This window comes from Phyllobates terribilis, unplaced genomic scaffold, assembly GCF_046119375.1.
Source record: "Phyllobates terribilis strain yellow unplaced genomic scaffold, ASM4611937v1 Scaffold_115__1_contigs__length_5345438, whole genome shotgun sequence".
Classification (NCBI taxonomy): domain Eukaryota; kingdom Metazoa; phylum Chordata; class Amphibia; order Anura; family Dendrobatidae; genus Phyllobates; species Phyllobates terribilis.
The window spans coordinates 2078794-2101214 of NW_027362875.1; the positions used below are offsets into that span (position 1 = coordinate 2078794).

The 22421-nt window shown below is 46.5% G+C and overlaps 1 protein-coding gene across 1 annotated transcript in view; it reads left to right on the forward strand.

The window, feature by feature from the left end:
- LOC141201399 (uncharacterized) overlaps positions 1 to 4771 on the forward strand; it is a 259824-nt gene extending 255053 nt beyond the window's left edge. Inside the window, exons 5-6 of the mRNA XM_073663390.1 lie at positions 9 to 99; positions 2168 to 4771. Coding sequence (XP_073519491.1) covers positions 9 to 99; positions 2168 to 2931 — 855 coding nt within the window. The 3' untranslated portion in view covers positions 2932 to 4771. The remainder of the gene's footprint in view (positions 1 to 8; positions 100 to 2167) is intronic.
- Positions 4772 to 22421: the final 17650 nt, after the last annotated feature.

Genomic DNA, 22421 nt, shown 5'->3' on the forward strand with positions numbered 1-22421 from the left:
TGTTTCAGGGTGAAGATCTGACCCATATTAATACTACAGAGACATATGTGAGGGGTGATGAGCGGTGTAAAGAGGAGATTCCTACATATGACTACCCAGGTGAGTAGTAACCACTAAATGCTGAGAAGTCACAAATTCTTCTCAGTCACCGGCTGTGGCTCCTTTATCGGTTGTGTAGTCCGGCTGTATCACAATCGTGTGATCACCATTTTGCCTCTAGACCACAACATTCTCCTCCATCCAAAACTGTTCAAATAACTTTGGGCATTGAAAGACCTTTCCTGTAGAACTTACAACCTGGAGGATCCACCTCCCCCTGGGATTAGAAGATGCTGACCGTTACCTGCCCAGGTTTGTGAACTACAAGGCCAAATGACAACATACGTATAATTTGCTGACAAGTTAAAAAATCACTTGAAGAAAAACATTATGATGAGCCTGTAAGAGAAAGCGGAGGGTAATGATCTATTGGTTTCCTAGAATCCTGATATCGTATTAGATGAATCTACCTTTTCTCCCTTCTGTGCTGCTGAATGTGCTCATATGGTCCCTACAAGACCAGGTCCAGTCTTTATGACCAAACTTAACTTTTATGATTTGTTATTGTCTATACTCACAGTTTTTGACTACAGTATTTTGTGCCTTCCCACAGACAGTTTTGTGTTTCTAATCAGGCCTCATTTTTCGAATCTGACGTTTGTCACTTTATATGGTGATAACTTTGGAATTCTTCACAAAGGATAATAGGAAACAAATGGACCTTACAAATTATTTTCCAACTTCTCTTGAATCTGACAGTACCCTATATACAGTTGTACACTACTGTCTGGGCACATGGCAGGTTAAGAAGGGAAGGTGCGCCATTTAGCTATATGAATGCAGATCTTGCTGGAATAGTTGGCAGACACAATGTATTGGAGGCACTGTTCATGGTCACCTGGCAGCTCAAAAGATGGCCACCACGAACAGGCTTGGCGCTATCTACTCCATTTTCTTAGTGTTATCTTACGCCCTATTCTTAGTGGCTGGATAGAGCCTGCGTCGCCCAGAACTTCTGGTTCTGACTTCTCCTCCATTACCAGCGACACCTGCAAAATGAATAAGGCGTCAGGTGACAGAAGCAGACTTCATGGGAGCAGATCCCAGAGAAGATAGGACACACCATTTGCAGAATCCCTAATATGACAAAATGGCAGAAAACCAGAACAGTAGAAATCCCCATAAAGTGACTCCATTTTGGAAACTATAACCCTCAGTGAATTAATCTATAGGAGTAGTGACTATTTTGACTCCACATGCACTTTCCGGAAATTAGCACGTAGTGGATGTTGGAGAATGAATCTTGTACATTTGCCATTTTATTACCCAACATTTTCTTGCCTTTCTTGAGAACAATAAAATTACATCTTATGCTTAGGGATAGTTAATTTATCCAGGGATTTAATCTGACTGCCAGATTGGAGTCAGGAAGTGAATTTTTCCTCAATGATGTAAATTGGCCTTTTTGCCTTCCCCTGGATCAACTGCGGAATAGCTGCAGTGCACAAGAAATAGGCTGAACTGGATGGACGCTTGTCTTTTTTTGGCCTTATAAACTATGTAACTATGTAACACTTAGTGCCCAGATCGTGTTCCAGGAGACACACACCGTAAATTAAGTGGGTTCTTCTCACTATAGTAATGCCAAATACGTGGATGCTAAATGTGGTTTGGGCACACTGCAAGGCTCAGAAGTGAGGGGGAGATTTGACTTTGGGAGAGCGGATATTGCTGGATTGGTTTATGGAAGCCATGTTGCTTTACAAGAGCCTTTGAGCCACTAATAATGTGGAAACCTGTTTTTCCACCGACAGATGAATGACTTGAGTGGGGACTTGTTTTTTATGAGATGAGTAGAAGTTTTATTGGTATTATTTTAGCTTACATAATATTGGTGGCTTTTTATTCCATATTTGGGAAGCAGAATGAACAAATAGTTGAACGCCACGCTTTACTGGTTCATTATATGTGGTTTTCTATTAAACTGTGATCTCTCAGTGTCTTAGTGAATAATTCCATATTTTTGCATAACTTGCCGTTTTTACGGACAGTTTAAGTAGAAATGTCATAATATATAAAATTCAACGATATTTTATTCTAAAATAATAATTATTTTTATCCTTGGCAGATGACTGCACCAGGAGATCAGAGGGACAGCTGACATCTTCAATTTTTAAATCAGATGATCTTGAGATCCCACAGGATACAATTGAAGTGAATGCCATTACTCCAGATTTACCATCATCCCTTCACAGCAAAGAGCTATTATCTGATCCTTTGAAACAGGTCCTGTCTTCTGATTCATTACCGACTCCTAAGGAAAATCAAAGTCACAAAATAAGCATTAAAAAACGAACTGATCATAAAGCAAATAAGTCATTTTCAAGTTCAGAATATAGAAATAGTTTTCCCTTCGAAAAGTCCTTTCTTAAACTTGAACAATTCCACACTGCAGAGAATAGATTTTTTTGTTCCAAGTGTGAGAAATGTTATAACCAGAAATCAGATCTTGTAAGACACCAGAGAACCCATACAGGGGAGAAGCCATTTTCATGTTCAGAATGTGGGAAATGGTTTAACCAAAAATCAAATCTTAATTGCCACCAGAGAACCCACACAGGGGAGAAACCTTTTTCATGTTCAGAATGTGGGAAATGTTTTAACGATAAATCAGCTTTGGTTAGGCACCAGAGAACCCACACCGGAGAGAAGCCTTTTTCATGTTCAGAATGTGGGAAATGTTTTAGCAATAACTCAGATTTTGTTAAACACCAGAGAATTCACACAGGGGAGAAGCCATTTTCATGTTCTCAATGTGGGAAATGGTTTACACGGAAATCAACTGTTAATAAACATCGGAGAAGTCACACAGGGGAGAAGGCTTTTTCATGATCAGAATGTTGGATATGTTTTAACATAAAAATGTACAAAAACTTTTTAAAGGGGTTGCCCACTACTAGGACAATCTCTTGTCATTCCTCATGTTTGACCTCGTTAACATAAAAACACTCATACTCACCTTCCTTGCCAGCTCCGTTGTGGCGGTGTCGGTATTCGTGTTCCCGGGGTTCGTAAGGTTGTTTCATCACACGAGCCCTGCGCCCAATCAGCGCCAGCTTCACTGTCCCCACCTTGGACGTATTGGACATCAACAGGAAGCCAGGGGTTTGACTGCTCTCCGATTCCCTCTTAATGTTTGATTTGTCCGAAGTTGGGGACAGTGATGTCATCTTTTACTTTTTAAAAATTACAAAAAGTAAAATGGGTCCATGCAAAAGTTTGGGCACTGTGCATGGTTACTACCTAGTAGCCAGCCAAGAGTCTTTCAATTCTTGTTTGAGGGATTTTCATCCATTTTTCCTTGGAAAATTCCTCCAGTTCTGTGAGATTCCTGGGTCGTCTTGCATGCACTGCGATTGTGAGGTCTAGCCACATATGTTCAGTGGTGTTCATATCAGGGCAGTTGTGAAACCTTTATCTTGCGCCTTTTTAGGGGTAGTCTATTGTGGATTTTGAGTTCTATTTTAACCTCATCGTTCCTCAGGACTTGTTTCCAAAATGCATCAGGCTTGTTTTATATGTTCTTTTGCATACTTCTGATGTTGAATTTTATGGTGAGGATGCAGAACAGGTTTTCTTCTGATGAAACTTCCATGAAGGTGATATTTGTGCATGTGTCTCTGAACAGTAGAACAATGAACCACAACTCCTGAGTCTGCTAAATCTTTCTGAAGATCTTTTGCAGTCAATCAGAGGTTCTGATTTGCCTCTCTAGCAATACTACTAGTAGTTCTTACTGTAATTTTGCTTGGTCTTCCAGACTTTATCTTGACCTCCACTGTTCCTGTTAACTGTCATTTCTTAACTGAGGAAAGGGCAACTTGAAAACACTATGCTATCTTCTTAAAGCCTCCTGCTTTGTGCGCCTCCACCATTTTTATTTTTGGTGTACTAGGCAGGTGCTTAGAAGTACCCATGGCTGCTGTTTTTTAGCACAAGGTTAGAAAAGGCTGGATTTTTATAAAGCTGCGAAATTTGCGTCTCCTGGCCTTTCCTAATGACGATAGTGAACAAGCTATAACCCTGACAGTCTAATTAAGGTCTGAAACCTTGGTCAAAGTTATCTGAGCACACAAATTTTCAAGGGTGCCCAAACTTTTGCATCAACCCATTTTCATTTTTGTAATTGTTAAATTGAAAAAAAAATGACTATATACAGTATATATATTTTTGCCTAAAACACACAGGAAATGTGTCATCTTTAACTTTAGCCCTTTAAGAGATTAGAATAACAGTCATTTTGACCAGGGGTGCACAAACTTTTGCATGCCACTGTACAGTAGTCTTTATATGGTAGATTATATTTAATTGTACATGAAGAGAAGGAGGTTGATTCCTCCTTTTTATACAAATCTCCAATTGATGTAATACCCAAAAGTTACCAATTTTTAAGTTCAAAATCTGGATTTTATTGCTCTAAAGTTTCTATAGGCGCTTTTATAGAGCGCAGTTAGCATAGAACTTATTTTGTTAGTGAGTACACCCCATACTTCTAATGCTGCATCTACCTTCGGTGATATACAGATTTTGTTTGTTGAGGTTCAAGATGTTGTATGAATAAAAGGAAGATGGGATATTGAATGTTCCTACTAAGTGTCTTTCAATTGCTAAGTAATATAAGGGATTTCATATAGCATGCACATACAGTTATCTTCACATGAGAATGATCAGCTCACCCACCAAAGGACCCGACGCATGTTTCACCACAGCTTCGTCTGTGGTGAAACACGTGTCGGGTCCCTTGGTAAGTGACCTGATCATACTCATGTGAAGATAACTTTGTGCATGCTAAAAAGAAAAGAGATGCGCTGCAAACCACTCAAAATACCAAAAGAGTGATTCCTACCTGTCTAAGAGAAAATGGTAGTCCAAATGAAGATATACGCGTGCTGCTTCCAGGGGTCCTTTGAAGAAGTCACAACTGCAACTAGAGGTGATAGACACGTGCCGGAGTCGGTAGAACAAGCCGTGAGTGTTGCAGAAAATGGGTTCAAACGGCGTGTTAACGCCGGAGATAGAAGGCTGGAGATGAGGCTTCTCTATACTGACAATGAGAGGAGGAAGGCGTTGCATCATGGAGCTGTAAGGAGATGGGAACAATGTCTTTCTGTTTTTTAAATATGGGACTAAGGACGCAGTCTGACAGCCATATTAATCGGACGTATATCGGAGTGCAATGTTAAACGGCGACTCTCCCTACTCAAGTGTGACAGCTCTATAGGAATACATGAAGTTGTCACGCTCGTGTCGGGAGAGCTGCCAGCCAGTCCAATCATTGCATTTCGATCTATGTGCAACGGGTCTGGGAGGCGGAACCTCTGAGCAACTATACAAGGGGGCGGTCCTTGTAAGGAAGCGGGTGGCTCCCAGGGAAGACGGGCAGGTAGTCACGGCAAGTGACAGGGACAGTCTCTGGGTAGAAGGACGGGTAGTCACGGCAAGTGACAGGGACAGTCTCTGGGTAGAAGGACAGCAGGCAGGTGGCTGGTGAGCGCTCCCAGGTGAGTGGGCGAGAGTCTCTGGACTGGCAGGTGGTCACGGCAAGTGACGGCAGAGCCTCCAGGTAGGCTAGCAGGCAGGTAGCAGGTGAGCGCTCCCAGGTGAGCGGGCAAGAGTCTCTGGACAGGCAGGTGGTCACGGCAAGTGACGGCAGAGCCTCCAGGTAGGCTAGCAGGCAGGTAGCAGGTGGACGCTCCCAGGTGAGCGGGCAAGCTGGTCCATAGACAGACTGACAGGTGTCGGAAGGCAGACCGTCGGACCGCAGGCTTGCAAGCAGGTAAGCGGATATCAGGCAGGTATCAAGCAGGAATCTGGCAGGTGACTGGCAGGTAACAGGCAGGAATCTGGCAGGTGACTGGCAGGTAACAGGCAGGAATCTGGCAGGTGACTGGCAGGTAACAGGCAGGAATCTGGCAGGTGACTGGCAGGTAACAAGCAGGAATCTGGCAGGTGACTGGCAGGTAACAAGCAGGAATCTGGCAGGTAACTGGTAACGGGACCTGAGGGCTGAAGCAGAGTGAAGGCTTTGCAACAACATTGCTCGGGCACCTCCATCTTGGAGGAGGTGCCTTATATATGGAGAGGTCCTCCGGCCATTGGCCGGGGACTCCTTAGGGCGGCGCGCGTGGCCCCTTTAAGAGAGGGGGAGCGCACGCGCGCGCCCTAAGCACAGTGACCGGGGAGGAGCGCGCGCTGCCAGCAGAGCGGGAGGAAGACGCCGGGCACGGAGCGGAGAGGTGAGGGGAACAGTGTCCCTGCCTAGCAGGAGGCAGGGACGCCGACTCTACAGTACCCCCCCCTTTAGGCCCCCCCTTTTTTAGGCCAGACAGAAATTTACCAAGGATGAGAGGGGCATGGATGTTCTCCCGGGGCTCCCACGTTCTCTCCTCAGGACCAAACCCCTTCCAATCTACTAGAAAAAAGGTCTTTCCTCTTACCCTTTTGGTGGCCAGAATGTTCTCTAACTCAAACTCGTTTTCAGCGGAAACCGGAGCAGGAGGCGTACCTGTAGACTTGGAAAAAGAGTTAAGTACCACGGGTTTGAGGAGAGATACATGGAAGGAGTTAGGGATCCGCAAGTTGGCCGGGAGTTTCAATTTATAGGCCACCGGGTTGATCTGTTTGATAACCTCCAGTGGGCCGATGAACCGAGGCCCTAACTTGTAGGAAGGAATCTTGAGCCGGACATACTTGGACGAGAGCCAGACTTTATCTCCAGGACGGAATTGTGGAGGATCCAGGCGTCTTTTGTCAGCGTGTTTTTTCATCCGCTCGGACGACTGAAGGAGTGCGGATCGGGTACTCTCCCAAATGGAGGAAAATTTGCTAACGAGAGATTCCGCAGCCGGATTGTCCACCGAGGTGGAGACGGGAAATGGGATCCGAGGATGCTGACCGAAGACTACAAAAAACAGGGAATTTGGAGGAAGATTCGCTCTCGTGATTATTGTAAGAGAATTCGGCCCAAGGTAGGAGATCCACCCAGTCTGAATGGTGGGCATTAACGAAGTGCCGGAGGTAACTGGTCAGGATCTGATTGATCCGCTCCACTTGACCATTGGACTGTGGGTGGTAAGCGGAGGAGAAGTCCAGGGTGACGTCTAGCAGCTTACATGTGGCTCTCCAGAAGCGTGAGGTGAACTGAACCCCACGATCCGACACGATGTGGAGGGGCAGGCCATGGAGACGGAAGATGTGGCGGATAAAGTCTTTAGCCAGCTCGGGTGCAGACGGGAGGCCTGGCAGGGGAATGAAATGAGCCATTTTGGAAAAACGGTCAGCAACCACCCAAATGACCGTACAACCGGCAGAGACAGGGAGATCAGTTATGAAGTCCATAGCTATATGCTGCCAGGGGGCAGTAGGTACTGGAAGAGGAAGGAGGCGACCGGCTGGCAGGTGTCTCGGAACCTTGTTGCGGGCGCAGGACACACAGGCAGAAACAAAGTCTATAACGTCCTTGTGCAGGGTAGGCCACCAGTAGTGCCGGGTAATAAGCTGGAGGGTCTTTTTCTGACCGGCGTACCCAGCTAGCTTAGACGAGTGACCCCAGTGTAGGATTTTCTCCCGATCAGGTACCGTTACAAATGTCTTACCGGGAGGGAGACGATTTAGACTCATGGGGGCCACCTGCATTACTCTGGCGAGATCGATGATGTGTTTAGGCTCCTCCTCAAGATCAGACACCAGGAAGGATCGGGACAAGGCGTCAGCTTTGATGTTTTTGTCAGCCGGGTGAAAATGAAGAACGAAATCAAAGCGGGCAAAAAACAAGGACCACCGGGCTTGGCGCGGGTTAAGTCTCTGGGCATTCTGGAGATAGGCCAAGTTCTTGTGGTCTGTGTAAATTTTTACCGGGTGAAGAGCCCCCTCGAGCAGGTAACGCCACTCCTCCAGTGCCAGCTTAATGGCCAATAATTCTCGGTCTCCAATAGAATAATTGCGCTCAGAAGAGGAGAAGAGTTTGGAGAAAAAAACGCAGGTTACCATTCTTCCAGAAGATGACTTTTGGGTAAGTACCGCCCCGGCTCCGGAGGAGGAAGCGTCAACTTCTAGGAAGAATTGTTTGTTGCCGTCCGGACGATGCAGCACCGGGGCGGAGGAGAAAGCCTGTTTTAAGGAAAGAAAGGCCTCCTCAGCTTCGGGCGGCCATTCTCTGGGATTAGTACCCTTACGGGTGAGCGCAGAAATAGGGGCAGTCCGGGAAGAGAAGTGCGGTATGAAGAGGCGGTAATAGTTGGCGAAGCCCAGGCACCGCTGAATAGCCTTCAACCCCTCTGGTCGGGGCCACTTCTGGATGGCAGACAGTTTCTCAGGATCCATTTGTAGGCCGGTCTGAGAGATTATGTAGCCCAGAAATGGAAGAGAGGTCTGCTCAAAGATGCACTTCTCATATTTAGCATAGAGGTGGTTCTGCCTGAGCCTGAGCAGGACCTGACGAACATCCCTCCGGTGAGTAGGAAGGTCCGGAGAGAAGACCAAGATGTCGTCCAGGTACACCACCACGCAGGAGTAGAGAAGGTCACGGAAGATGTCATTGACCAACTCTTGAAAGACGGCAGGAGCGTTACAGAGACTGAAGGGCATTACAAGGTACTCATAGTGGCCGTCCCGGGTGTTGAATGCCGTCTTCCACTCATCCCCCTGACGGATACGGACCAGGTTATACGCCCCACGGAGATCCAGTTTGGTGAAGATTCTAGCCCCCCTCAGACGGTCAAATAATTCAGGAATGAGCGGGAGGGGGTATTTATTCTTCACTGTAATCTGGTTAAGACCTCTATAATCTATACATGGACGGAGTGAGCCATCCTTCTTTTTGACGAAGAAGAAGCCTGCTCCCGCCGGGGAGGTAGATTTCCGGATAAATCCCCGGGCCAGATTCTCCTCAATATATTCTGACATGGACCGGGTCTCTGCAGCGGACAAAGGGTTGATACGCCCACGGGGAGGAGTAGAGCCGGGTATCAGGTCGATTGGGCAGTCGTATGGTCTATGAGGGGGTAATGTCTCTGCTTCTTTTTTATTGAAGACATCCGCATAAGACCAATAGGGAACCGGTAGACCGGGTAGATTGACTGGGGTAGGAGAAGGACGAGCAGGATGAACGGGAACTAGACAAGTCTTATGGCAGTCCTGTCCCCAGCGAAGGACTTCTCCGGTCTGCCAGTCAAGCACGGGTGCATGTTTCTGGAGCCAAGGTAGGCCTAGCAAGAGTGCGTGAGAGAGTCCAGGCAGAACATGAAAGGAGATGCTCTCAGAATGCAGCATTCCCACCTGTAGAGTTAGAGATTCGGTGATGAGTTGGATGGGATGTGGTAAGAGACCCCCATCCACGGCGGCGACAGATAAAGGTACGGCCAGAGGTTTGGTGGGAATGTGGTATTTTTCTACCAGGGATTGAGAGATGAGATTTCCAGCAGCTCCTGAGTCAAGTTGAGCCAGTTCAAAATAGCGGTTCTCTCCGCAGATGATAGAGACTGACAGCATCAGGGATGGAGAGGGTTTACTTTTGTCTAGGGTGACCTCTCTGAGCGATCCTAGACACAGGCGTTTCCCGACCTCTCTGGGCAGGAACGGATCCGGAGCTCCTTACTGCCACAGTAGAAGCAGCTCCCCTCGGCACGGCGTAAGTCTTGACGGGTTTTGACCATCTTGGTCTGGTCGACCTGCATAGGCTCAGGTGAGTGTGCCTGGGGAGTAACAGAGGGAGTGACGGGTTTCTGGAAGGTAGGGGCTAGACGTGGAAACCTCCTCTCACGGGTGACCTCTTTGGCGCGCTCCTGGAACCGGATGTCAATCCGAGTGGCAAGTGTTATTAAGTCGTCGAGAGTGGTCGGAATGTCCCGACCGGCGAGTTCATCTTTAATACAGCCGGACAGACCCTCCCAGAAGACAGACACCAGGGTGTCGTTATCCCAGGCCAGCTCCGAAGCAAGGGTACGGAACCGTATGGCATATTGGCCCACGGTGAGATTTCCTTGATGGAGGCGTAGCAGAGACGATGCGGATGAGGTCCTCCGTCCGGGTTCGTCGAATACTTTCCGGAAAGCCGTGAGAAAGGCTGGCAGGTCGGACACCAGGGGGTCTCCTCTCTCCCATAGAGGATTTAGCCAAGCCAGAGCCTCCCCCGTGAGGTGGGACATGATAAAGGCTACTTTGGACCGGTCGGAGATAAACTGGTGGGACAAGAGTTCAAAGTGCAGGGTGCACTGGTTTATGAAGCCCCGAGCTTGAGCGGGGTCAACTCCGAAGCGAGGAGGTGCAGAAAGCCGGGGTCAGGATACCATGGTATTGGTGGGCAGCGGCGCTGCCGGGTTGCGAGTCAAGACACTAGCGGTGGTTGCTGGTGGAGCAGTCAGATTGTCCAGGCGAGAGTTGACATTCCGCAGGTGACTCAGGATGGACTCCTGTTGGGACCTCTGACGGGACAGTTCATGACATAGGTCCGAGAGCGAGGGAGCTTGGGTGCCACCGGGTTCCATGGCCCGAGCAAACTGTAACGGGTCTGGGAGGCGGAACCTCTGAGCAACTATACAAGGGGGCGGTCCTTGTAAGGAAGCGGGTGGCTCCCAGGGAAGACGGGCAGGTAGTCACGGCAAGTGACAGGGACAGTCTCTGGGTAGAAGGACGGGTAGTCACGGCAAGTGACAGGGACAGTCTCTGGGTAGAAGGACAGCAGGCAGGTGGCTGGTGAGCGCTCCCATGTGAGCGGGCGAGAGTCTCTGAACAGGCAGGTGGTAAAGGCAAGTGACGGCAGAGCCTCCAGGTAGACTAGCAGACAGGTAGCAGGTGGACGCTCCCAGGAGAGCGGGCAAGAGTCTCTGGACTGGCAGGTGGTCACGGCAAGTGACGGCAGAGCCTCCAGGTAGGCTAGCAGGCAGGTAGCAGGTGGACGCTCCCAGGAGAGCGGGCAAGAGTCTCTGGACTGGCAGGTGGTCACGGCAAGTGACGGCAGAGCCTCCAGGTAGGCTAGCAGGCAGGTAGCAGGTGAGCGCTCCCAGGTGAGCGGGCAAGAGTCTCTGGACAGGCAGGTGGTCACGGCAAGTGACGGCAGAGCCTCCAGGTAGGCTAGCATGCAGGTAGCAGGTGGACGCTCCCAGGTGAGCGGGCAGGCTGGTCCATAGACAGACTGACAGGTGTCGGAAGGCAGACCGTCGGACCGCAGGCTTGCAAGCAGGTAAGCGGATATCAGGCAGGTATCAAGCAGGAATCTGGCAGGTGACTGGCAGGTAACAGGCAGGAATCTGGCAGGTGACTGGCAGGTAACAGGCAGGAATCTGGCAGGTGACTGGCAGGTAACAGGCAGGAATCTGGCAGGTAACAGGCAGGAATCTGCCAGGTGACTGGCAGGTAACAGGCAGGAATCTGGCAGGTGACTGGCAGGTAACAAGCAGGAATCTGGCAGGTGACTGGCAGGTGACTGGCAGGTAACAAGCAGGAAACTGGCAGGTGACTGGTAACGGGACCTGAGGGCTGAAGCAGAGTGAAGGCTTTGCAACAACATTGCTCGGGCACCTCCATCTTGGAGGAGGTGCCTTATATATGGAGAGGTCCTCCGGCCATTGGCCGGGGACTCCTTAGGGCGGCGCGCGCGGCCCCTTTAAGAGAGGGGGAGTGCACGCGCGCCCTAAGCACAGTGACCGGGGAGGAGCGCGCGCTGCCAGCAGAGCGGGAGGAAGACGCCGGGCACGGAGCGGAGAGGTGAGGGGAACAGCGTCCCTGCCTAGCAGGAGGCAGGGACGCCGACGCTACACTATGCATGATTTATACGGCTGTCTGACTGCGTCCTATGTGTGAGTCGTCCGAGACTGTATTTTGAGAGCACAGAAAAGTGGTTAATATTTCTTGCATGGGGCTTCAAGTCAGTGGACTTTTATAAGGGATATTCTGATGCTGCATGTTGGGGGGCTTGCACAGGGAGGAGGAGGATGTAAGCACGGGGCTGCATGTTGACTGGGCTGCACAGGGAAAGGCTATTGTTGCATATGGGAGGGCTTGCACAGGCAGTGGGGCAATTCTGCCTGTAAAGAGCTGCAAATTTGGAGCTTGCACAGGGAAGGGGGTGATGTTACATGTCGGTGGTCTTGCACAGGGATTGTGCTGATACTGCATGCACAATGCTGCATGTTGGGTGGCTTGCACAGGAAGGGGTGATGTTGCTTGCATAGGGCTGCATGTTGGAGACTGTACAGGGCAGCGGCTGCTGGCTGTTTCTTGCATGGTGCTGCATGCTGGGGGCTTCGCAGGAAAGGGGATGTTACTTGCATGAGGCTGCAGGTAGGTGGTGTTTATGTGAAGGGAAGGGGTGAGGTTACTTACGTGGCGGGGTGGGGACGTCACAGGAAAGGGGGTGATGTTGGTTATCTGAAGTAAGGGATTAATGTTATTTACATGGATATCTGCCTGAAGGGGCTGAGAGGTGAGGAGTGAGTCATGTTTTGAACATAAAATGTTTTTTCTTGTTAATAGTATTGGGGGACACAGAACCGTGGGTACACACAGTGTCACCTGGAGGCTCAAAACTGCATTAAAAAAATGTTGCTCCACATAACGGGCTACATTCCCTAGTCAGACACTGTGAAGCTCAATTTTAGCCCAGTGTCCATAGTAGTTAGGCACAAATTGCATTGAATCTTCTACACAATTTTTTTCCCAGGTGGTGCAGATTTCCTCCATCTTTTTTTCACCATCCCTTTCACTTCACTGTAGTGTATCTCCCTGCGAATTACATTTCATCACTGGCCATTGTCCACCATGACTGCTACCGCAGTGGAGTGCTGGTGTCTCCACAATCCATGTGAGGTCACGGAAGCGGTGACCCTGTGAGCATCCAATGACATCAGATACAGTAGATGAGTATAATCCCTTCAAACTCCCCCTCCCCTTCTCTTTATTTCTATTGGCTTGCTTGAGTCTGTCCATTGAGGGTCTCCCAACTTTCTATTCCCATTGGGCCATTCTTTTCTCTCTTTCTGTACTTTCTTGATGCTTCTCGGCGGCTTTTTTCCGGGGTTCATGTGCTTTTTTGTGAAGTTCGAGGAAGTGTTATCGGTGGTACGGGGCCCACCCAGGTCCTGGCTGCTGGCTAGGCACTGTACTACATGTGTGTGACTTGCACAATATTGCAAGTTCATCTATGTGCAGTTCTAATGCAAGGCGATCGCCCCCCTCAATGGATGAGGAGGCTGAGAATGGTTGTTCATCAGTATTCTGCACCTGTGTTACCTCTTCTAGTAAGGGGGTCTGCTGCATCCCATGTGTGCATTTTCCTTGCGATCTTGGCTGATCAATACCATTGCATTTTTGCTTTGTTTCTAAATGAATTATTCGGGGAATTTTTAAAGTTTCTTTCATTGCTTTGGCTGTGCTGTTTATTTTCTTGCGGCTAGGTCAGAAATCTTGTTCCGCCTATAGGGTGGCATGATACCACTCCCACCTCCCCCACCTGGCTTGGGTGCAGTGGTAGAGTGGTATGACGGAGGCGAAGGGAGGGTGGGGGGTGGAATAAGAGACTGGCATTTTTCTCCCTTCAAGCAGTTTTCACTGGGTTTACTTGGGAAGAGCCTTATTTTCCTGGGTTTTCTGCTGCAGACTCTCTTGTTGACTCTCTTCTCCTGTTCTCACACTCTTCCTTTCCTAAGTAAGCATCCAAACAGAAGACCCAGGTGCCATCTGTCACCTTTGCCATTTGAGGACACAGTAGCATGCTTTCATGCCTGCACCTTTACTGGTAGCAATAGGTGCCATTTTGGGCCTATTTTCAATTTTCCAGGCACCATGTCCTCTTCCTAGGAGCCCCACATGCAGCCTCCTGTGGCTCTAGTTACTTAATGTCTGTGTTTGCGCTGTGACAAATACCTCCCATGTGTTTAGCCCGGCTCCCTCTATGCTCACTGCCATATAGGTGCTCCCAGAGGTTTTTCTCCTCTCGTGACTCCTATTCCTACAGAGACGACAAACTCCTCTCGACCCTCTAACTCCAGGCAGCCCTCATTCAAACCTAGACTGTCCTCACACACCCATTTTAAGGCCACAAAGCCCTCCACTTCCAGATCCTCCACTATACGAAGATCTTATATTACGCTAAAGTTTTCCTACTTGAAGGGACAGGTTTCTGCCCTTTCCATACTTTTTCATTATATACTAGCATTTCACAAACAGGTTAAGACCTTCCTACAGGAGGTGGCTCATTGCACCCTCCTTACATTCAATTGGTGGAACTTTGGGACCTTTTTTTTTTATTGCTCTCCAATAGCCTCCCTTTGATCTTCTTAGGCAACTTCTCAAAATTCCCTTTATAGAAGCTGTTGCGAGGCAAAAAATCAGAAAATAAGGCATTGTGGTGGGTGCTGTCACGATTACAACCAAGATGAGAAGGTGTAGAAAAACAGTGAACATTTATTTATCACATGATGACCTGAGGAAGAAATCAAATCAATGTTGATTGATTGATTGATATCCGGCCACCACCCTCGGGGGTGGTGGCCGGATAGCAAGGCTCCTCAACTACAATATGTAAGTGGCATTATGCTTGACTTGATAAATTTGCTCTTTTTTTCAGACTTCCCTATGTGCAATATCTTGACTAGCTGATAGTATGTGTTAAATGTAAATGAATTTAGGCACTTGCATCTTATTTATTCATTACTTATGTTCTGACACACATTTGCACTTTGTTTAATTTTGCTGCTATCATATATATTGAGTACTGATATCTATGCACTAGCACTTTCTAATACTTTTTTACATCCTGCTCCTTTATATTTATTGGCATTTAAACTCCTCTAGGGATGATTATAAAACACTATATACTTAAAATCTATTCTGTCATATGCTTTGCTATTTGATTGCTACATGTTCTGATACCTTTGCTTATTTTATGTATGTTTTATATTTATTCCTAATAAAATTACAATTTAAACAATTTATTTATGCCTCATTTTAATAGAGACATGATTTGGAGCTCTAGTATTTTGTTTTTTGATCGACTTTGATTGCTGCATTTCGGGGGCTAACGTGCCAGCAGTGGTGTTTGACCGCTCCTGGCACATAGCACCGGGTGTCAGCTGTGACAATCAGCTGACACACGGCGGCGATCGCCCCGCAGCGCTTGAGCGCGGGCGCGATCGCATTATGCGTATTAGTACGTAGCTGGTCCATAAGTCCCAGGGCGCAGCTAGGTACTATTACTGACGTCGTTGGAAAGGGGTTAAAGAACAGTAACTGCCAGTTGGATCATTATCAGGGTGCGTTCACACAGTGTGATTTGTTGCAGAAACTATCTGCAGCAAAGTCCTCACCAGTAGACCTGCACTAAGTCGTTCAGATCTTGCTGACAATTGTTCTGTCTTCAGCAGTACCTGTTAAAAACAACAACAAAAACATCCATGATATTCGCTTATACAACCAAGGTGTTAGGTCCTGCCAGTGATTCCCGGTGTATTCCGGCCTTTCATGTGCCCCATGCAGCCTGATTAATTGCAGAGATCATATGGGATGAAACATTTTTTACAGCTTTATTGTAAAGTGACATAAGTTTCTTTTGGCTGAGGGTCTGACTGGTGGTACCCCCACTGCTCCATAGGACAGGCTCTGGAAGAGGTCATGCTACATATTTTACAGAGGGGTAAAAATACTCCTCTTAGCAATTTTGATGAGTATGTTTAGCCAACATGATTTGCAGTAACCCAAATCTATAGTACATGGATAGGTATACATAATACTAAGATCTCACTATTAAGGGAAACCGTATCGTATAAACGAAGCTTACAAATGGTCCTCATCAAATATTTCAAACTGCAACCCATCCTTTTAATGTGTCAGGGTGGGTTGCAGACTTAAGAAACAGCTCAAGAGAGGCAACAATTGTCAGAGGAGCTGCGTGGGGTAATTGTTGAACAACCATAAGTCACTCAGCCACTGGGCAGGGCTGTGACATGAGAACAAATATAACCTCCCCGCTGACTGAGCACAACAGGGTTTTTTTCTCTCCAGACTCAGTTCTACATGCGCAGTCCGTCGCCATTCCCTGTTGTAACGCCGTCAGGCAGACAGAGCAGAACGGGTATACAGTTAAGCATAGAGGAGGATGAAGCAGAAGAAAAACCCCTGTTGTGCTCAGTCAGCGGGGGGATTTATTTTTTCTCATGTCACAGCCCTGCTCTTTGGCTGTCGGAGATTTGTTTGTTCATGACGCTGCTTCTCTGAAAGTTAAGACACTTCTCAAGCTGTGTTTCTTCATTCTGCAACCCATCCTGACACGTGACTAGGACAGACTGCACTCTGAAATATGTGACAAAGGCCATCTTTATGACTTTGCTGGAGAACCCCTGGAGAACAGTTTTATTGTTTTGGCATATTTGAATGCTGTATCACCCCATGCATTAAAAGGAGAACAAAGAACTAGTTTGAAGGCTGCGATTAGTTATCACCTAATCCTTAACCCCGTCATGACATTTGACGTACCTATACATCATGGTCGGATGGGGTTCCCGACTGATGTTGTATAGGTACGACATGGGTATCATGCGTGGCACAGAAGCTGTGACAGCGTGATCGCTGCCGGGGTCTTGGCTACATGATAGCCAAGCCACAATTCTCATAGCCAGGTGCAGTGCCTGCACTGTCCCTAGCTGTTTAACCGACTAAATGCTGCGATCGATATCAATCGCAATATTTAGTAGGCTAGGAGAGGTAAGGGATTCCCTCTTCTGTCCAATCATTGCCCCCAGAATGTCATCGAGAGGGCCCTATGGTTATCAAATCAACCTGAGGTCGTCATGATGACATCCAGTCTGCCAGCAACAGTGGTCTGCTTGGATCATGCCAGTAGCATGGGTAACTATCCTCCTAAACATGCCTCTCTTGGGCTATAAGCCTACAATTTTAAGTGGGCAGGTAGAAACCAACACTAATTAAAAGCACCCTTGGGCTGATGGGTGGAGTGCAGAGTCAGAAAAGGAGGCAGTCAAAACTTCCATGATAAACTGCAAGAAAACAAAAAACCTGACCAGCACCTCCATATAGTGTGAACAGGTGCACGCTGCAATGACTGCATAACATATAATAAGAAAGCACAGCAGCACACTGTAAGGGCCAAGACATATGCAAACACTGAGAACATAACAGCTAAACTGCATTATTGCTAAATAAAATATACTTACAAAAAATTAAGGTTCTTAGGCTTATAGCCCAAAAGAAGCATGTTTAGGAGGATAGTTACCCATCACGCGGAGGTCACCTTGCAATGGTTGATGGGCATACATACATTTGCCAATTTATGTGCTAAGAACCTTCATTTTTTGCAAGATGCCAGTAGCATGGTGTAAGAGGCTTATGTCAGTGTAACACTGGTGTGATGCATTGCAGTGATGGTGCATACTATTCTGTGACACACCTCTGGTGTCAATATGATCACTGCACCCATAGATGTCTTCATTGAGAGTTGTCGTTTATAAATGGGATCACTTAAGGGGGGGTCTATGAAAGAGTTAAGCTAGCACCAGGACTCGTTCATCCAGAGCAGACGTCCTCAGGAGAGATTTGCTGCAGGATCAGCCTAGGGTCAGCGGTGCTAATACCCAGAGTCCATGTATATGCAGTAAGTGAATAGAAGAAAGGTAGCACTCACCATAGGTATGTGGGATCTGCAATCTTTATTTGGATAAAGACATAAAAGAGAATTGGTGCAGGAGGAGTGCGGGGAAGAACGTTACTCGACTACGGCCATTTCACGTTTAATTGCGCTTCTACAGGTCCACTGTACATTATATGGATGTAGACCCGTAGAAGTGAAATCAAGCGTGAAACGGCCATAGTCCAGTAACGTTCTCTCCCGCACTCCTCTTGCACCGCTGTTCCTTTATGTCTTTATCCAAATAGATATTGCAGATCCCGCATACTTATGGTGAGTGCTACCATTCTTCTATTCACTTAAGGGGGATTCTGCTGTTCTGGGACCTCAGGGGGGGCTCTGCCAATGTGACATGGCACCCACAAACCATAACAGAAAAATCTGCACTGTAAAACGGCGTTCCTTCCCTTCTGAGCTATGCACTGTGCCTCAAAAGTAATTTTTCACCACGTAAGGGGTATTGACGTATTCAGGAGAAATTGCATAATAAATTTTATTGTTTGTTTTCTCCAATTACAAACTTAGGGCCAAAGTAACATTTTGGTGGAAAAAATGGTATTATTTATTTTGCTCAGCTCAATGTTATACAATTCTGTGAATCGCCTGAGGGTTAAAATGCCCACTACTCCCTTAGTTGAATTCCTCTAGAGGTGTAGTTTCCAAAATGGGGTCACCTGAGGGGGTTTCTGCTGTTTTGGAATGTCAGGGGCTCTTCAAATGAGACATGGCGTCCGCTACCTATTCCAGCCAAAATGGCGTCCCTTCCCTTCTTGTGCCGTGTAATGCATTAGTTTTCCTCCACCACATATGGGTTAACAGCTTACTCAGGAGAAATTGCACAAACAATTTTGGAGTCTATTTTCTCCTGTAACTTTTGTGAAAAAAAAAATTGGGGCTAAAACAACATTTTTGTGGGGAAAATTATATTTTTTATTTTCACGGCTCATAAAGCACATTGGGGTTCAAGGTGCTCACCACACATTGGAAAAATGAGAAATTGATGATAAACTTTTAACCCTTCTCACTTCCTAACATAAAAAAATTATGTTTCAATAATGGTGCTGATCTAAAGTAGACATGTGGGAAATGTTATTTATTAACTATTTTGTGTCGCAGAACTCTTAGGTTCAATGGCATTAAAATTAAAAGTTTGAAAATTGTGAAACTTTCTCCAAATTTCTGATATTTTCACAAATAAAAGCAAAAAATATCGTCCTAAATTTACCACTAACATGAAGAACAATTTGTCAAGAAAACTCAATCTCAGAATCAATGGGGTCCGCTGAAGCTCCAGAGTTATTACCTCATAAAGGGATGCTGCTCAGGAAGGTGAACAAACAGGCTCTGGGGAGAAAGGGTTAATAGGACTTACAGGAGGAACCGGTCCAGAAAGCAGAAGATCCATCAAGTAACTGCCACATATTCTGTGATAGAACTAGGAGAGGAATAATGGCGTTGTGTGAGGACTTCTCTGGGCTTCTGTCCTTCATCCTGCAGTCGTCTGAATGGATCTAATGTGGACGGGAACCAGCTAAGCCGCATTCTGCCCACAGCTGTTACCTCACTGTTCACACCACACAGAGACCCCAAAAGAGTCTCAGTGCTGAAGGGGTTAATGCCCCCTGCGCCCAGTAATGGGGAATCTCCACATACCTCCACCTGCAGAACCGGTAGAGAAACTTCTCCGCAGTCAGTGACATTTCCGGCATTATTTGCCCCTCACTACTGACACAATTACCCCGCGCCGCCTTTTCTACAGTTTTATGTGAGGAATGTAACGTGGGATTTTCCTGCTTGGAGACAAATAGACGACACATGAGGTGATTATCACCAGTTACCGGATGTCTACTATATGGCGGCATATGATTGTGCTATCGACTTCATACCAGGAGCTAAAAGGCAAAAATATCGTTTGTTTAACCTCTTCCAGGGAGGGAGGCCTTGAAAAACTATATTCAGAAGAGTCCGGCTAAGGGCTCATACCCATATGTGTGAAAAAAAAATTCTGTATTCTGGACCGATATACGCAGCAATGCGCAGTATGCTGCGATTTTTTTCTCAGTCCGATTTCAGCTGAGAAAAAAAACACAGATGAGATGTGCCTCATAGATTAACATTGGTCAGAGTGAAATCCGATTTATTATCGGATTGCTCTCGTCCGTTTTTCTTGCATAGGGCTCATACTCATCTCGTGAAAAATGGATGAGTGAAATCCGATAAAAAAATCGGATTGCACTCTGACCAATGTTAATCTACGAGTCCCTGCTCATCTATGATTTTTTTCTCAGCTGGAATCTGGATGAGAAATAAATCGAAGCATGCTGCGTTTTGCCACATATATCGGACAAGACTCGCCAATGCAAGTCAATGAGTGCGAGAAAAAAAAAATGGCACACGGACCATCCATATGGCATCCAATTTTTACGGATACATTACCATTCTGTACCATAGAACACTGTAAATGGTCCTGTAAATGATTGTAGAATAATAGTTGCAGAGAAATAAAATGCATTGCATACGGATGTCATACGGATGCTAGGTGTGAAAAATCGCATTGTCCTCTCATGAAAATCGCATGACACATCCTATTTTTCGGTCCAGATATCGAAACGTTTTTTTCACACATATGGGTATGAGCCCTAAGGGTCATATACGGCCATCCACCTCTCCAGTCACAGAGGGGTGGGTGAAGATCTTAGGCAGCGCATTCAGGATGCTCAGGAAGGTTTACCTATGAACAAGCTTTATGTACTGCCCTCTTTACGTGTAGATCTTCTTAATGAAGAACAGGATTCCGTTTTAGCTGGGCACGCGGGTTCGTCTGCCACTTGGAGATCTCTTTCTAGGTCCTTTCGGTGGCAGAATGCTCTTAAGAATATTGGAGAGTATGTTTGGAAATGCAAAGTCTGTTCCAAGGCTAAAGCCTCTCATCAAGCTCAGTAGGTTATCTCTTCCCTAACGATGTTTCGTTGCAGCCCTGGACCCACTTGTCCATGGACTTTGTCAATGATTTGCTTAACTCTGGTGGTATTACTGTCGTGTGGGTGGTGGTGGAACGTTTGAGCAAAAAGGTTCTTTTGGTCCCGCTTCAAAAGTTGCCAACTGCTAGGATCTTAGCAACTTTGTTCATTTCTCATATCGTTAAATTTCATGGTGTTCCCAAAAACATAATTTTGGATTGAGGGGTTCAGTTTCTGGCTAGTTTTTGCTCCAGATTTGATAGCATGCTGTTTTTTTCTCTCAGTCTATCATACCGTGACTAATGGTCAACCAGAAGGATGAACTAGGAAATAGAGCAGTATTAGTGATGTTTTGTCTCCTCTAATCAGGAAGACTGGGTGGAATTTCTGCCCCTTATAGAGTGTGCTCTAAATAACCGTTCCTCAAAAGCTACCGGGACCTTGCCCTTTTTTTTTAGCTGCTGTAGTTTTAATCCAGTGTTTGGGAATATTTCAGGATTACAATAATCCTTGGCAGAGGAGGAGAGATTTTGTCCCCAACTAATTAAGGTCTGGAGGGAAGACAAAGGGTATTTTTTGGTAGCTAGTGGCCAGGCCAAAAGTGGTGCTAACCACAGACGTAGGAATGCTTCTATCTTTAGGGTGGGGGATTTTGTGTGGTTGTCCTCAAAATATCTGCGCTTAAAGTTCACATCTAGAAAGTTTGAACTTAAATTTCTGAGGTTCTTATAAAATTATTACAAATTTAAATCCTGTGACAGTTAAGTTGCAACTTCTTATTACCTGAAAAATCATAATTCTTTCCACTCTTCTCTTTTAAAAAAAATTGAGGAGACCTCAAGACATAAATGAGGTTGATTTGGAAGGGTGTCAGGAGTATGAGGTAGAGCGAGTTCTTAGTTCCAGGTGGGTCAGGCGCTGTCTGCACTATCTCGTTAAGTGAAAAGATTATGGTCCTTACGGTTGCTCCCACATTAATATAGGGGATCTTCCTGCGATCAGATAAACAGATTATTGGGTGGGGCTGGGGAAAACCCAGCAGTCATGGTACACATTGGTTCCAATGACAAACTTAGAGGAAGGTGGAAGGTCACAGGGAATTAGGAGAGAAGCTGAAGTACAGGACCTCTAAGGTAGTGTTTGCAGAAATACAGCCGATTCCATTAGCGTCACTAGAAAGTTAGCGGGAACTTAAGGAGATAAATAAGTGGCAGGATAAAGGGTTTGGGTTCATGGAGAACTGGGCCTACTTCTGTCGGCTACAGGCTCTACGATAGGGACAGGCTTCACCTCAACTGGGAGGGTGCAGATGTGCTGCAGTGAAAAAATGGTCAGATGGATGGAGGAGCTTTTAAACTAGGATCTGGGGGGAGGGAGGGCAGTTGTGCAAATAAGGGGATAGACTAGACAGAAAGAGAGAGACAGTAGGGGTCAATGAGGATTTAGGGGGCTGGGACATTCAAGGAAAGTAAGGAGGCAAATAGGAGTAATAAATAGTTAATAGTATTAAATGTCTGCTGGCAAATGCAAGAGGTCTTGCAAACAAAATTAATGAATTAAGAGACTCTAATGTCAGCCACAGATTACGATGTGGTGGGCATTACGGAAACCTGGCTGGAAAGCCATGACTGAGTGACAAACATAGAGGATTACACTACATTCAAAAGGTTAGGAAAGAAAAAAAGGTAGAGGGGTGGGTATTTTCATTAAATCCAACTTAAGACCTC